Raw genomic sequence first — 17186 nt, 5'->3', positions numbered from 1 at the left:
TCACGTGTGCGCAAAAACTTTATGGAATATATGTAATTGAATTTTTTAGGATAATAAAGTAGTTAGTCAAAAGAGATTATAACTATAGAGTCTGTGGTACACATATATGGCACCTCTATCCCATTTGTATTGAACTGACATAAGTCAACATCTCAGCGGGCACACAAATTATGGGCCCCACTGACAGTTCAAATTGTTCTGCTTGTTTTGCTCGAAGCCAGGGTTGCCACTATTTTTCAAAGAAAATCTGGCAGTTCAAATAAAAATGTCTGGCAAAATCTGTCACTCAACAACGACCTCAAGTTCATCGAAATTTGACATACATTTTGAATATTATTCGATTTTTGTTTAGGAAAATTTGACCCAGATTTCCAAAATTTGTAAATTTGGTAGAATGAGAGGTTTGTCTTTTTGCTGGAAGCTTAAAAAAACTCAAGCTGTGCCAGATAAATCTGGCATAATGGCATTTCCTCTAGAGTGTAACGTAGAATTCTGAATATATGGAAAAATCTGGCAAAATTTAAAAAATATAGTAAAATGTCTTGCTTGAACGAATGTCTGTTCAGTTGGGAAAAATCTGGAAAATTCCAGATAAATCTTCCAACGCTGCTCGAAGCTCGATTTTCTCTAATGTGGTTTTCGTTTGAAGCGAAACTGAGTCAGTTCCTAACCCCAACTGCTGTCAAAATGTATGAACTGACAGCAGTTGGGGTTAGAACCTGACTCAGTTTCAGGTTCAAGCGAAATCGCCATAAGAGAAGAGAAGACAATCGCGTAGCTAATTTGATCCAGTCCTAATCTCAATATTGAACCAGCTTCTGATTGGTCATTTTGCCCGTAATGAGCGTTCATTATATTTACAATCGGGATGGAAAACAGTGCTGCTGAATCTATTCTGGCTATTTTTCATACACATCAACATTTCGTGCAAATTGAATAAAAGACCTGAATGACGATATAGTTACGTGTATTGTTAAGAGAGACATGAATAAATATTTAATTTAATTTTTAAATGCAGCTAGCATTGTAAATTCTTGGTAGAGGTGCGATCTTTTAGGTACAATTAATAATAAACAATACAATTATTTTCGGCAATTGTAAGAAGCATTCAAAGGGAATCTGGCAACGATTAACGCTTGTTGTCTTCAGATTTACGGCAGGGCCAAGTCGAGAAAATTAAGAAGAGCAAGAAGCCTGTTGTCGTCTCTTCTCTTAGGATTTTCTCTAGGAAGATACCGTACTGCATGACTCAATTTTGAGACATTTGTTAGAAAAGCGAAAATATTGGATAGCTAATTAAAGAAAATAATGTGTTATTTTGGACATGTCGGTGAATAACAAAAACTTTACACCATGGAGCACCAACAAATTAAACAAACTCGACTATCACGAAATTGTGTCGAATGAAATTGATTCTGTTTATTGTGGACCGACCATAAAGCGGCCCTTACACGTTCAATATTTTTGTCAATACACAGTATTGACGATATTGCTGCAATACGTCAATCCTCTCGTCAATATTTTAGCCCTTTACACGTTCAATAATTTTGTCAATACACAGTTGCATTTTCATGATCATAAATCAGAATCAGTTTTCTTTTCAAACCGATTGCGTCGAGTCCCAAAAATGGATTGTCGTAAAAAAGCTTGTGCAGCTATAATTATAGCTCTTGGATCAGAGCGACGTACAGCTCGTAGATACTGGATGAAGGAATGGTTGAAAAAACGAGAAAATTTTTCGCATGTGGTTTTACTAAAGGAAATAAGCTTAAAAGAGAAAGAAGATTATAGAAATTACTTCCGCATGAACGAAGAAACGTTCATGAAGCTGCTAAGTTTAGTCAGCCCATTCATCACAAAACAGGACACATTCATGCGACGCAGTTTGCCTGCCAACGAGAAGCTTGCACTAACGCTGAGATATTTAGCGACTGGGAGAAGTTTTGAAGACTTAAAATTCTCTGCAATTATGTCTCCAGCGTCGATAAGTGCAGCAATTATAAACACGTGTGAAGCATTGATATACGTCCTTCAAGATTATATCAAGGTAAGTTAAAACCATTTCTAGGACGAAAAGGTGTATTCTATTGACAAAAAACACATTTGTGGTGATTGATGTTGATGATGTTTTCTCTTCTCAGTTTCCCCAAACACCTCAGCAATGGGAGACGATTTCCAACGATTTTGGAACATTGCACAGATTTTGGAACTGTGTAGGGGCCATCGACGGAAAGCATGTCGCCATTCGCAAACCAGATGATTCCGGTTCTCAGTACTATAATTATAAGGGATTCTATAGCATTGTGCTGATGGCAGTAGCAAACGCTAAAAAAGAATTTTTGATGATCGACGTTGGCATGAATGGTAAGATATCTGATGGCGGCGTTCTTTTCTATACGAAATTCGGCGAACTCCTACGTGAAAAAAGTTTGAACCTACCGAATCCCGCACCGTTACCTCTAACTAATGAGGAATTTCCATTTGTGTTTGTGGGTGACGAAGCTTTTGCTTTGGATTCGAACTTGATGAAACCATACTCTCAAAAATCGTTGGATTGTTATCGTCAAGTATACAATGAGAGACTCTCAACTTCTCGTGTAACAATCGAAAACGTGTTTGGAATAATTACATCCAGATTCGGAATATTCCAAAAGCCAATTAATTTGAATCCTGAAAAGGCTGCGAAAGTGACCATGGCGGCGTGTTATCTGCACAACTATTTGGCAAAAGAAAATACAAACTCGTATCTCTGCAGCACCTCGAATGATGAATCCACTTGCAAACCCAATCTCATGAGTATTAGAGGTACAATGAGCAGAAATGGAACTGCGACTGCAAAGAATATTCGTGATAGATTCTGCAATTATTTCAACAGCAATGGAAAAATATAAATCGATGTTTCTTTGGCTGTTAAACAAACCTAAAAATGTTCGTTTGAAAAAAAAAATATAATAAACAGCGTTTCGTTGAATATATTTAAATTAACAATGAGTACCTTATTACCTAGATCAGGCGCCCTGAAATTAATTCGACAGATGATTTTATGATTCCTAATAGCCGGTTATTATTACAACAAAACAAAAGTTTGACATAATTTGCAATAAAAATGCAGACTTTCTGAACAAAGGACTTCTCTTTATTTAATATACTTTTAAGACTGTTTACAATTTTTACTGTTGTAAATGGTAAATTGCCTTCAGAAATACAGCATTCAGCAATCTAATAAGATTAATTCGAAACAGATTATTGCTTGTGGCAGTAAAAACTGGATTCTAACCACACTGCGCACTTACTATTCTTCTATTGAATTCTTCTCATAGACTGGTTAGCTCGACTGGTCTGTCCATGAAAATTCCATCTCTATCACTTGAAATACATGTGATTTGACAGCTCGCAGTTTTCAGTAGTAGTTTGATCACTCGCACTTCGAAAGTGCGGAGTCCAGGTTGGTGGGAAGTGCGCAATAATACTTTAATATTTTCTACCATCACTGTCCGTATATGCTCGAGTGTGCCCAGCAATTTGTTGTTTAGCAGAGATGTTGCTTGTATATAGAGATGCGCGGAGGCTGAAACCAAGTGTTTTTTTTCTTTTGATTATAGAGGTTTTAACCTTAGGGTCATTCGCCTCTTTGTCGGGTTAGAGAAATCTCTTCAGCTGCGTACAAGGCAATCGATTTACCAACTACGCTATCTCCACCCCTAAACCAAAAGTTTTATTCGATCCGAAAACAATGGATCCAATCGATCATCTGTTTCAATCAAATTCGAACACCTGGAGAGTATCTTGACTTATTCGTCATCCGCCGCCAAGTCGCGCACCGTATTACGCATTCAAGACTTTTCTACAGAGCTCAAAAATATGCTAAATTTTCCCGGGTTTGACATATTTAATTGTTTACATGCGAAAAGTTAATGTCGGTGGTTTGCGTGGTTTGTTTACTTCGTCAGCTACGTGTGTTCGAGTGCAACGGATGTTCTTCTGTTGCATTTGAACACACATAACTTCAATATAAACAAAGTACCGAGAATTGTCAAATAAAATTCATTCTATGAAAAAACTACACACTTTACTATCAAGTGTTTCACACTTCGATTTGCGCATAGTGGTAATCACATCACATCCGAATGGAAAACACTTCCGGCCAATTTCTTCATTGAATGAAAACCGGTTTTCGCCGAAAACCAGTTTTTATATTGCTGGTTATTAGTCAGCCGAAAACCGGTTTTCACCTAGGTGAAGAAATTGGCCGTTCATGGTTGCCAACGCGTCATTCCTCATTTCCAATACACAGCACTTTAAATTAAAGTGACGTCCATTTTGACTTCAAATTACGTTTTACTAATTTAAATCAAAACAAATTCACTTCAAATTTATCTGTTGTTTTTATTGGCTTAATTTAGTTTAGAGTTAAGAATTTTGTGTACTTTCATAGCAACTCTGCAGGCCTAATACTATGTGAACCTACGCAAGTATTAGGAAAGCGAAAGAACATTGCGTCTTATGGTTTTACGATCTCGAAGTTGCATATTAGTTTAACTCATACATTCCATACACCCAAACGAACTTCCAGAAGCGATTGTGTAAAGTTTATGTTCAAGAATTCCAACATTTCATATCTTTGGTCGTATGGGAATTAACCAATAACCGGTCATTGAATCATTTTCGTTTTCTGCAGGCTCAGTCTGAAAAAAACTTGTTAGTTTTACGTGCATGTTTGTATCTATATTAAATATTTTACTTTGCCAGAGACCCATCATGCATCAATCAAAAGATTCCTCAATGGTTCGGTCAAGAGCAATTGATTGGGGTCGCCGAAGACCCGAATTCCACCGGGAACATGTCAGACTCATTTCTCCAACTGTTGAATCAGTGCAGGTGTAGTAAATTGAAATAGTTTATATGCATTGATTATCGAATATTTTTATGGTTCATTTCATGGACACTGTAAACCAAACTGCATTCGTGAAATTTCTGGGCACCAAGTAACTGCCGACCTCCATCAATCTAGTACTGATTGGAACCAACATATCATGTCGCTCTTGGTAGTAGTTAAATCAACCATAACGAGGCTCACGAGAGGGATTTGCACCTACTCCTTGTCGCAGATGAATTTTGTTAAAGATGAGAGAAAATCTCTGGTTGTTGCGAACTTGAATGATGAACTTGGCTATCAAGTTGCTGTTTTTTAAGGCAGCCTCGGATACCACCCTGTACAGAGGGGACTGGTTCAATGAGTACCGTTAGATTTACTGTTGGTTGTTGTTTAGACAGTCGTTCTTAGTCGCAAATGACTTAATCTGTGATGGATTCTGATCTGATCTGATGTCGCCTACCCCTAGCTGCTCGGAATCACAGACAAAGTCTAAAAAAATACTCAGTAAACATAATGAAACCTAACTGTAGAATACTTAACTACGTTCACTTCAAATCCATCAGTACCTTGACTGCTTCACCTGGGTAGAGCGGAATTCTGCCTTTCCCGGCACCGTCTTTATTGTTGATTTTGTACTACTGCTTGATCCGCCGACGTGAGCAACCCTTGAGGATCTTCTCAATGCTGCCGTTCAATTTGGTGTTTTCGTTCATTAATCTGCTGCATCTTTTGTTTCAACCAGAATCCATTTACTATACAGGGGCTGGATCCTTATTTTATTTGGACGGCGATGGTCTGCATAATCTATTTGCTGACAAATGTCTCTTTGATGTGAATTATTTGCGGCAACAATTTTGCTTCCTGAGATGGCGAAATAGATTCAATTTTTTCGAATTCATTTTCACGGTTCAACTGCTGGATAATCGTAAACGACTGTAATCATTATATATATATATATATATATATATATATATATATATATATATATATATATATATATATATATATATATATATATATATATATATATATATATATATATATATATATATATATATATATATATATATATATATATATATATATATATATATATATATATATATATATATATATATATATATATATATATATATATATATATATATATATATATATATATATATATATATATATATATATATATATATAAATTATTATAAATTAGAATAATAACAGAAGAAAACTGTATAGTAGTGATATATGTACCTAGAAGGAATTCCTTGGATGGCTTGATTTTTCCGATCGATCATCAGATGGAATGATTCTGAATCTGCTTTCACACCATCAGCACTTTCTTTTGGCGTCCGAGTTCATGAGATTTTTTCTTGGGTAGACGGTACGAATAATCAGGATTTTTCGATCCTATCGCTCGTATTCCTCGCTGTATCTACAAAATTGAAACCTCTTGCTGCTGCCATTTTAGTTTTATCAGTTGTCGGCAATCATCCTCCAGCAACGCTTTTGATCGAAGTGTTTACCGTGTTTACACGTGTAACGTTCAAGTGTCATTCATTTAAATACACTGTTAGAAAACAGTGGTGCAAAATGAAAGATAAATCACTAGAATCTCAACTTTCATGATATTGAAATCAAGAGAAAAATACATGAATTTTTTATGCGCTGCGGCTTACTATGTTAATGTGATAAAACATTCGGACTCGAAGTGTACGATTTTCGGATTTGGAATTGATGATATTTGAAATCATGATGTCGATTATTGTTGGATTATCATGTGTCGAATCACTTGAATGAAGCGTGTCGATTTTTATCAGTGTAGTACAATCCTATCCAAACATTTGAAAAGGGCCTAACTGTAAAATGTAAACAAATCGAATTTTCACGTTTTTCATAAAAAAAATATCTACCCGAACACGTACACAACACAACATTTGATTATGAAGAATTTTGATAACGATTTTACAAGTTATAAAAGGACCTAATTGATTTTTATGACCAAACTGATTATGGAAGGGCCTAACTGATTCCAAAAAGGCCTAACTGATTATAAAAGGGCCTAATTGATTTCAAAAGAGCCTAACGGATTGAAAAGGGCCAAACTAGCAATACAATTATTTTAAAAGGATTATATTGCTTGTGGTACTAAAAACTGGATTCTAACCGCACTGCGCACTTACCATTCCTCTTTTAAATTCTTCTCATAGACTAGTTAGTTCGACTGGTCTGTCTATGAAAGTACCATCTCTATCACTTGAAATACATGTGTTTTGACAGCTCGCAGTTTTGAGATCACTCGCACTTCGAAAGTTCGGAGTCCAGGTTGGTGGGAAGTTCACAATAACGTATTGTTGTATTATAACTTATTGTAAAAGGCTTACAACAGCAGAGTAACACGTACTCAATCACTGATAAAAAATCCAAACGTTAATTCTATTTGCTTCAAACCACTTAAAATTCATATGAAGAAGAAATGCTGTTATCACGCGCACACATACCTTCGATTTGTCAACTGTATAAACTATGTACGCACACACATATGTTATATGTGCTTATTATTATAGAATCGGGTTTTATGTGCCTTATAGTTATGAAATGTGGATGTAAGACTAATATTTCTTGTAAATACACACATTAGGTTTGTGTGCCACCAAATAGTGTCTATATGCCACCACTAATTGCAAAAATCTATGTGTAAAATCAATAAGCATAACGTTTACATTTTTCTCAGTGATGAATTAATCGAAATCACAACTGCTCTTAGCCCAATTTTTTTATAATTTACATACAGGGCCAATCTGATTTAACGATGTTCTATGGGGCTAACCTGACCATCAAATTAGATTTCACTTAATTAATAATAATATCAGTATTTTTTTATGTGAGTTATACTGCACATGATCGCACATTTGTCCCATTTTCTATGGGATTTTCTATCTTTATGGGCCTCTTTTGCGATCATGGGCAGTATACAAGTAGAAGCAATATGCGCAATCAAACGAAATAAAAATTTTCCAAATAGGATTATGAATCTGACCAAACCTTCTTTTGCAATTTTTTAAATATTTACGATTTGCAGATGGGCCCTTTTTTAAATGTTTGGCTAGAATCCAGATTCACTTGAATTCTCTCCACGCATCTCTGTATTTATCCATTGACTCTGAATATTAGTGTTCGCGGGATTTGAAAAAAATTCTCCTCAGAATCTTTGGTAAGTAAATATTTAAGATACCTAGGTCTTCTTTTCATGTAATTTGTTTCACAGGAGGATTCAGATAGATGTTTCTCAATTTTACGTGACCTCCTGTGGCGGATCCGACCTGGCTATTAGACTTTATGCTGGTGTATTGACTGTCACGTCCGAAAAATGAGCCTTGCTTTTGGGATGGACGGGTCTAATCGCTGCTTGCGAGCTGCTGCCTACCCGCTTTATATATCTTACATCTTGCCTTCGGATATATGGAGTAGTACGGCGCGGTCGTACAAGAGTTACTCGGTCTGTGAGATCCGAGTCTCTACAACCACAGCCAGGATGGCGAAGTTTGGTCACGTAAGACATCTCCCAGAGTAGCTGGTATCAGCTAAAATAAGATCAGAACTTAGCAAGATTGTAAGTTGAAAATCAAGTTAATCTATACCGGGACTAACGATTTATTTTTCATGTTCTAGATTTTTCCGCGTATTGCTTAATGCAATGATTAATGCTGGCTATTCACACAGTAACATGGTAAACCGTTGCATTGGATGAATTATTTCCTGATGCGATTAAATAGTAACTTCAACGAATCAACTGCCTGAAGGAGTTACATTAAATGTTAAGCAATGACACCAATGGCGTTTTAGTTTTTTTATAATGCCGGTGAAGTTGGTGCTACCCTCATTTTAAATTGGGTGTAATCAGTCTATCTCCTTTTTTGCACTACACCGGTGTAGCACCAAGAAAAAACGAAAACGCTTTAAGGCACATGCATTGCAGTGGTAGAAGGTTTTCAATTAATTTTTTAAAAGTTGGTTTTGTTTTCTTTTATGTTAGGAAATGCTTCAGTTAGGTAATTTTTTCCAGACTAAGGGCCGATTTCTTCACCCTCGCTTAACTTTTAAACCAGGCTTAACGAAATTTTAAACCAGGTTTAATTTTTTTTCGATTTCTTCAGGTTCGCTTAGCGTCTAAACCAGGTTCAAATTAAGCCGGGTTTAGGATAAGCGACGTTTAATTTAAGCGGTGCTATGAGGTGGTTTAACGACGCTAAACTCGTTAAGTAAAGATATTCATTTTCTTCACTATACTGTGTAGCATTTCACTCTTCGTTCGCCAAACATTTTCAAACAAGAAAATGTATAGTCGGCGTAAACATATTTGGGAACAGCCACATTGGAGATTTTGGGAAGATATCGATGAAGATAGTGAGGAAAACTATTTTCAATTGGCTCGTCGCCAATATAAAATGAAAGTTCGCATCAACATTGACAACTGGGACGACGAGGACTTTTTCATGAGATTCCGTTTGCAAAAGAACACTGTAATGATGATCTTGCAAATTATTCGTTCATCTTTGGAAATTGATGAAACCAGGTATTTGAACCAGTTTATTAATAAAATGAAAATAATTTGAATGTTTAATGTAGATCTCGACACATCCGGCCGTTGGTGCAATTATTGATCACACTTCGGTTTTATGCCTTAGGATCAATGCAAATCGCAATTGCGGACTTCTCCGGTGTTTGTATTTCATCTGTATGCCGTATTATTCGACGTGTATCGCTTGCTTTAGCGTAAATGTACTTACGCTTTATAAAGATGCCACAAACGCAGAGTGAACTGCAGGCAGCAAGCCGTGACTTCTACGCTATTGCTAAATTTCCGAGAACAATAGGTGCGATCGATTGTATACACATCAAAATACAATCACCTGGTGGTGACCAAGCTGAGAGCTACCGGAATCGTAAATCTTGGTTTTCGCTTAATGTACAGACAGTTAGCTCGGCGAATTTAAAAATATTGAACATCGTCGCAAGGTGGCCTGGGGCATCCCACGACCAATAAATTTTTAATAATTCTACTTTAAAGATGCAATTCGAGGAGGGGAAATATAGCAACTTTATACTCGTTGGTGATTCTGGATATCGCAATACAAAGTACTTGGCGACACCTTTTTTTCGATGTAACACTTCCGTTGAAGCTCTATATAACGAAAGTTTAATCCGTACCCGAAATGTTGTAGAACGTTCATATGGCGTGTTGAAACGACGATTTCCAATTCTTGCATTAGGAATGCGAGTGAAAATATCAACAGTTCAGCTTATTACTGTTGCGTGCGCAGTATTACATAACATTGCTATCGATGTCAAGGAAGGGATGCCACCAGAAGAAATTGAGGGATTTGACGAATTGTTGGCTACAACGGTACTTCCGGATCAATCCAGCACGGAAAGGAACGCATTGGGCTGTGCTCGAGACCATTTAGTAAATAATTATTTCTCAAAGTTGTGAATACTCCTTAAAATCATTGGGTTGTTATGTGGTTTGATATTACCATGCTACAATTCATTAAAGAAACATGGAAGCGCTTAAGAGCTATTCATAGTCAGATCACTGCCTGATACTATAACGAATTTCCATTTAAATGCAATTATTTTTTCGCATTCCTACCGATTTTGGTCTTCCCTATCGATTCACAGAGGACCAAGGGAAAACTACCGATATTTTGTTATCCCTACCGAAAACTACCGAATTTTATTGATTTTGGACACATCCTACTCAACATTCATTTTTGGGTTGGATTTGGTCTGAGATCTTAGTTTTCAGTATTTTACAATTCTATGTCAACACTACGCTTTTGGGACAACAACCCGGCCTACCGATAAACTTTTAGTGACCCTACCGATTTTAAGAAATTCTATCTGGCCACCCTGGTCGCACATTGACGACACCCGAGAAACGTCAAAAGTAATAAACAAAAAAAGTTAACGTGAAAAAAATTGGATAAACAAATAAATGTTTTAAGATGCGAAGCTCACGAATGAGCAAGTTATATTGTTTAAACAGAAACATTCCATATGTGCATCGGTTCAAACGGGTATGTATACCGCATTATTTCAAACATCAATTTGAATATATATATATATATATATATATATATATATATATATATATATATATATATATATATATATATATATATATATATATATATATATATATATATATATATATATATATATATATATATATATATATATACATATATATACATATATATATATATATATATATATATATATATATATATATATATATATATATATATATATATATATATATATATATATATATATATATATATATATATATATATATATATATATATATATATATATATATTTGTGATTCAATCTTTTTTTCAGGTAAAACATCGTACTGCTGAATGTACTCTGCGCGAGAATACAGGCGTGAGTATATTTGAACCCTGCTGCAGCGGCCAAAGTCCGGATCATCGGGCTCTACAATTCGTGGAAGCAAACCTTGTAGATAGTATGAATTATTTCACCAGAAATGAAATGACTAGCTCCATGGTATTTATATCACACACTACCCTTTACATATACCAAAGTTTGTTTAAAATATTTTTAGAAACACCGCGAAACTGAATGTACACCGAACGAATACACGATATTGAATGATACGAGCACTATAGCAAGTAGCATCTGCGAACAAAATCAGGATAGTAATCATCCTGAAAATATAAACAAAGGGATCATAACAGACCAAAAAAACCCCTTCGACTTACGAATCATAAGGAAAACATTGAGGCAGAGTTTGAGAATTCTTATGAATTTGAGGATAGCTCATGCAATTTCGTCGAAAACGACAATACTCACTCGATGGTTATAACTTGCATATAAAACAATTGCAGATTTTATAAATGTTTGTATGTTACAGGAAAATGATAACATGGAAGTACCCATTCATCCATACCTGAAAGTTACCCGCCTTGAAGTCATGTTCATGAAACACAATTTAACAAACATTACACTTACTGACATTCTTCAGATGCTTAACATAATAATCGGATCAAACGCCCTGCCAGACACATTTCATCAATTTCAGGAAGTCTTTTCTAGAGGTAGTTATGTCCGACACTATGTATGCGATAAGTGTGGATTGTACTTAGGCGTAAACAAAATTGTTTGTAACAACTGTAAAGAGATAGAGCTGTTCTTTTTCATAATGTTCGACTTTCGATCCAACCTAAAAGATATACTACAAAAAAATTGGAAGCAGATTCAGAATTACAAGTAAGAAATACTCGCCGCATCGGATATAACTGATATTTTGAATGCAGCTGTTGTTAACATTAAAACGAAGGCAAATGAAATATCACTTTGCTTTAATACTGATGGTGTAAAAATGTTCAACTCTAATATGAAGCGAGCTTTGTGGCCCATAATTGCTTCAGTGAATGACTTGCCACCCAACTTGCGTTTCCTGAGGAAAAATGCACTTGTTGTTGGGTTGTGGCTTCATAAAGGAGAACCTGACTTGGATGTGTTCATGAAACCATTTCTCATAACACTGCAACAGCTCTACTCGGATGAGCTTCAAGTTGGATCAATTCAAGTACCCACAATTAGGACCGTAGCATGCTGTGTTGATACAATGGCTCGCTGCAAACTACAAAAATTCAAGCAATTTAATGGATACGATGGATGTAGTTTCTGTTTGCACCCTGGTCATACAACCCGACATCAAGTGAAGTATGGATACCTTGAAGAAGTACAGACACGTAACTATAAAGATACGTTGCGCGCCATGTCCGTCAGCATTTCCCGAACCATGCCGATAAACGGAGTTAAAGGTGTATCATCTGTAATACTCATACCGTCGTTCGATATTGTAAATCAATGTCCAGTCGATTTTATACACAGTGTTTTACTGGGAGTTGTTAAACAGTTATGTAGGATATGGTTCGAGAAACCGAGTACATCATATTACATTAAAAATAAGCTTCATTGTATCGATAGTTCATTATGCGGCATCCATCCTTTCACTGAAGCTTCCAGGACGACAAGGAAAATAAGCGAACGCAACACATGGAAAGCCAACGAATGGTTGCAATGGTTGTTACACTTTAGTTCTATTTGTTTGAAACCGTATTTACCCAACGAACAGTATAAACATCATAGAGTACTTGTTACATCAATAGCTCAACTGCTTCAGCCTAATTTATCAGAGAATACTCTAAACGCATGCGATATACAGTTGAAAAAGTACGTGAAAGATTTTGAAATATTTTACTCGATTGATGAAATGAATTACAACGTTCACTTACTTTTACACATCGTTCAATGTTGTAAAAACTTTGGCCCACTTTGGGCCTTTTCGTTGTTCTTTTATGAAGATATTAATGGAGTTCTAAAAAAATATGCCAAAGGTCCTAAAGAACCATTAATTCAAATCGCAAATCGGTATACCATGTCACATGCACGCTATTATTCAGTCGTATACACTAAAACCTCCATTTACGAACTCTTTTTTTAAGTAATATTCGATTTATGTAACTTTTTTTACGAACTAAATTCGAAATAATGAACACTTTTTAGAAAGTTTGAGTTCGTACATTACAGCATGAAATTATATACTTATATATTCTTAGTTAATTGTTACTTATATAAGTTGGGTATTTTCGAAATGGGGTTGACAAGTGCATGCCGGAAATCGATGTCTGGAGCCATTTTGGAATCCAAGATAATGCATAACGGAAATCGATGTCTTGAACTATTTTGGAATCCAATTCTCTATAACCTCAACAATATGGGTATTTCGGGATAGGGTTGACGAGTGCATGACGGAAATAGAACCCATATTGTTCGTTATCAAGAATAATGCTCAACCGGCAAACGTCATATTGAACTTGGAAAAGTTTCTAATTGTCCATTTTCAGCATTTACTTATGGCGATTTCGCTTGAACCTGAAACTGAGTCAGGTTCTAACCCCAACCGCTGTCAGTTCATACATTTTGACAGCAGTTGGGGTTAGGAACTGACTCAGTTTCGCCTCAAACGAAAACCACATTAGCAAGCTTATTCCAAAAATACCCATATTGTTAGGGTTATCGAGAATGTTGCTCAATCGGAAGTCGCCATGTTGGATTTTGAAAAGGTTCCAATTGTCAATTTTCAATATCTACTTGCCAAGCCAAAAATACCCATATTGTATAGAGGTGTGCGCCGCGCCGATTTCAGGTAAAGTACTATATTTACATGCAATGGTCGGCGCGGCGAGGCGGCGGCGGCGGCGTGGCGCACACCTCTAATATTGTTAGGGTTATCGAGAATATTGCTCAACCAGAAGTCGACATATTGGATTTCAAAATGGTTCCAATTGTCCATTTTCAGCATCTACTTGTCAATCCTGTTCCAAAAATACCCATATTGTCAGGGTTATCGAGAATATTGCTCAACCAACGAATATTAATAAGAATGTGAAGCAAACTTTTTTTACGAACTAAATCCCAAATAACGAACACTTTTTTTACGAACTAATTCAATTTACGAACCCCCGGTTTGGTTCGTAAATGGAGGTTTCAGTGTATCCAAAATTACAACCAATTGTACAGGAATATTGCAATTCTTTAACATACACCAGAAAAAAGATTATAACTAAAAGAGATTATAACGACTAGAAGGAGCAAAGCACTACTGTCTCCATGAATTCACGGATTGAAACATGGGGCTAGCTCTAGCATATTGTATCCCATTACTTTGACATATGTGTACCCGGGGCAATATGTGACAAACGAATGAACGTAGCATATGAAAGAGAGATAATACATCATCAGTGTTAACAGCGACATGCGACCTCTAGTAGTTATAATCTCTTTTCTATACATTGAATGTGCTTTTGCCCAGCAAAGAATCGTTATGCTCGGTGTCTTCGTTGGCTGGAACAAAGCTTGCTTTTATGGACCAAGGATCTCCTTGAAATACTCGAATGTTTTTTGTGAAGATAAGCCGTCGATCAACAATCACTCAAACTGCGTTGAAGTTGGCATCGAGGAAGAGGTTGATTTTTGAGAAGCAAATTTGGGAATACCACTTCCTACATATTTGGTTGATGTTACGATCAGGATTAGTGAAAAAGCAACCCTTAACCCTCATCTACGACTGCCACAAGGGGAGTGACTCCGATGGATAGTTTATATGAACGAAGCAGTACGGGATAAGGGGCATTAGTTGTTGGGCGAAATGTCGAAATCAAATCGATATTCGGGAATGTGCAGAGTGTGAACAGATGAACACATGCGTTACGTCCCGGCAACCATGAAGTCCAATCGCAAATAAATGAGAAAGATAACATTGCCCACTTGTTGAATTAAATTCCAATTGAAATTAAGTTAAATTTACTGATTCAATAAAAGAAGAGTCAATATTTTATTTTAAAAAATCACTCGCTTTCCGAGCTGGAACTACTAGCCTGTGCTGGTGTCTCCGTTGTTTTGAATGGGCCCAAAATCATCATTCGTTTTGCATGCTCCTCCCGCTTGTGCTGATAGCAAAGCTGCTGTAACTGCAACTTTGATTTGTTGGTTTGAAGCTTGATTTGAACGGATTCGAGTTCAACTTTCCGCTTTTGAACCTCAAGACGGTGCAACTCTTCTGTCATTTCTTCGTCGCGCTTCAGAAGTTTTTGCTTTAATTCGAGATCGGCTGTTTGGTTTTGTCGTTTTGCTTTTGTTTTTAAAGCATTGCTAATGGGCCTTTTCATCGTAGTTGAACTATACTTCACCCAATTATTCTCACCTTTTTGTATAGACTTTGTGATTCTACTAGGACCGGCAATTTCAATTGGATCCTCGACGAGTGACGGCGTTGACAACGTTCTGAGAAGAAAATCATCTACAGCCTCATTGCTGATGACAGCCATGCTCATTACTTCCGTTTCTGCGCAGTTTTTTGACACATCTGCCGTTTCTTCCAAATACTCAACCTCAATCTCTTCGCTCTCCAGTTCATTCGCTACTGGAACATCTTCCGTGACATCAATGGTGTTTTCACCAGCTTCGTTGTCACCGTCACACATCGACTGAAGCCCATCGACAGAGAGAGCAATAACTTCGCGTAGTTCTGCCAGCGCTTCTGATTTTGGTTGCCATAGCTCAGAGCTACGACCACCACCAGTAGCCTTATGAGACAACCGCTCCTTAGCAATCGCCTGACGAATAGTTTTTTTTTTTTTTTTTTTTTTTCAAATTCTCGTATTTTTTTTTAAAACTATTGATGTTCGAACCTAACATAAATTGGTTTAAATTATTTTGCCAACAGCATAGTACACACCACTCACCGTATTGAGACAGCTTGCATTAAATTGAGAAGCGATGTCCTCCCATGCACGAAGCTTATCATCGTTGGTTAGCATATTGCTGGATTTACACTCAATTATATTTTTACGGCTCAAAACTAATTTTATCAGCAGCTCCTCCTCTGCTTCAGAGAAATTCACTGAGCGAACGCGCTTTTCCGTTTTGGTTGCAGGTTGCATTTTAGTTTTTAATTGAATTCAAACTAACTGGCAGAATGATTTGCGATTTATGTCTTGTCAAACTTTAGCGGTTTAAAGTGACGTTTCCATTGGAAATCACTGGAACGATATTGGAAAATTCACTAAACCAGGTTTACGGTAAGCGATCGTGTCAAATTGCTAAGCCTACGTGAAGAAATTCAATATTTTGAACCCGGTTTAAAAGTGAAGTTTAAATTTAAACTGGGCTTTCCATAAACCAGGTTTAGGACGTTAAGCCGAGATGGTGAAGAAATCGGCCCTAAGGGTCGATTTCTCCACCCTTGCTTAAAGCTTAAGCCAGGTTTAAACGTCCTGGTGAACCTGGTTTAAAAGTTAAGCGAGGGTGAAGAAATCGGCCCTTAAAAGCTAAGCGAGGGTGCCCTAAGGGCCGATTTCTTCGCCCTCGGTTAACGTTTAAGCCAGGGTGAAGAAGTCGATCATAAATCGTTAAGCGAGGGTGAAGAAATCGAACCTAAATCGTGAATAGTTTGCATCAAGGTTACACTCAGTTTAGTCTTAGGGCCGATTTCTTCACCCTCGCTTAACCTTTAAACCAGGTTTTACAGCTGGGTGAGTGAAGAAATCGATCGAAGTCAAACCAATTTCAATCATTGAATTAAAAGTATTCTCAAACTAGGATTTAATTTTATAGTTTATTTTCAAGCAAAAAGGAGCTTCAGCAGTTTCGAATTAATATAAAACTACAGAATCTTATTTCATTTAAATTTACTTCATTTGAGGAATATAAAAAA

The 17186-nt window shown here is 36.5% G+C and overlaps 2 protein-coding genes and 2 long non-coding RNA genes across 5 annotated transcripts; 3 read left to right on the top strand and 1 right to left on the bottom strand.

Moving 5' to 3' along the window:
- The first annotated feature begins 1205 nt into the window (after positions 1-1205).
- Positions 1206-3056, top strand: LOC131695027 (putative nuclease HARBI1). The gene is made up of 2 exons (XM_058983560.1): positions 1206-2047; positions 2142-3056. Exons 1-2 carry the CDS (start codon positions 1325-1327, stop codon positions 2889-2891), a joined length of 1473 nt encoding a protein of 490 aa, XP_058839543.1. The 5' UTR covers positions 1206-1324; the 3' UTR covers positions 2892-3056.
- A 1342-nt stretch (positions 3057-4398) lies between these two features.
- On the bottom strand, positions 4399-6496 carry LOC131695028 (uncharacterized). Of its 2 annotated transcripts, none has more exons than XR_009306583.1 (4): positions 6125-6496; positions 5417-5809; positions 4742-5365; positions 4399-4685 (listed from the first exon to the last, which is right to left on the bottom strand). It is a non-coding gene; the product is annotated as an uncharacterized LOC131695028 (long non-coding RNA). The 2 variants fall into 2 exon arrangements; XR_009306582.1 differs by having other exon boundaries at positions 5420-5809.
- A 1275-nt stretch (positions 6497-7771) lies between these two features.
- On the top strand, positions 7772-10262 carry LOC131695031 (uncharacterized). The gene is made up of 3 exons (XR_009306584.1): positions 7772-8084; positions 8139-8483; positions 8543-10262. It is a non-coding gene; the product is annotated as an uncharacterized LOC131695031 (long non-coding RNA).
- Positions 10263-10397: 135 nt separating this feature from the next.
- LOC131695030 (uncharacterized) lies at positions 10398-14074 on the top strand. Its single transcript, XM_058983563.1, has 4 exons — positions 10398-10950; positions 11279-11446; positions 11505-11758; positions 11814-14074. Exon 4 carries the CDS (start codon positions 12282-12284, stop codon positions 13410-13412), a length of 1131 nt encoding a protein of 376 aa, XP_058839546.1. The 5' UTR covers positions 10398-10950; positions 11279-11446; positions 11505-11758; positions 11814-12281; the 3' UTR covers positions 13413-14074.
- Positions 14075-17186: the final 3112 nt, after the last annotated feature.

Source organism: Topomyia yanbarensis, unplaced genomic scaffold (genome assembly GCF_030247195.1).
Source record: "Topomyia yanbarensis strain Yona2022 unplaced genomic scaffold, ASM3024719v1 HiC_scaffold_24, whole genome shotgun sequence".
In the NCBI taxonomy this organism is placed as follows: domain Eukaryota; kingdom Metazoa; phylum Arthropoda; class Insecta; order Diptera; family Culicidae; genus Topomyia; species Topomyia yanbarensis.
This window is presented reverse-complemented; position numbering and strand designations above follow the sequence as displayed.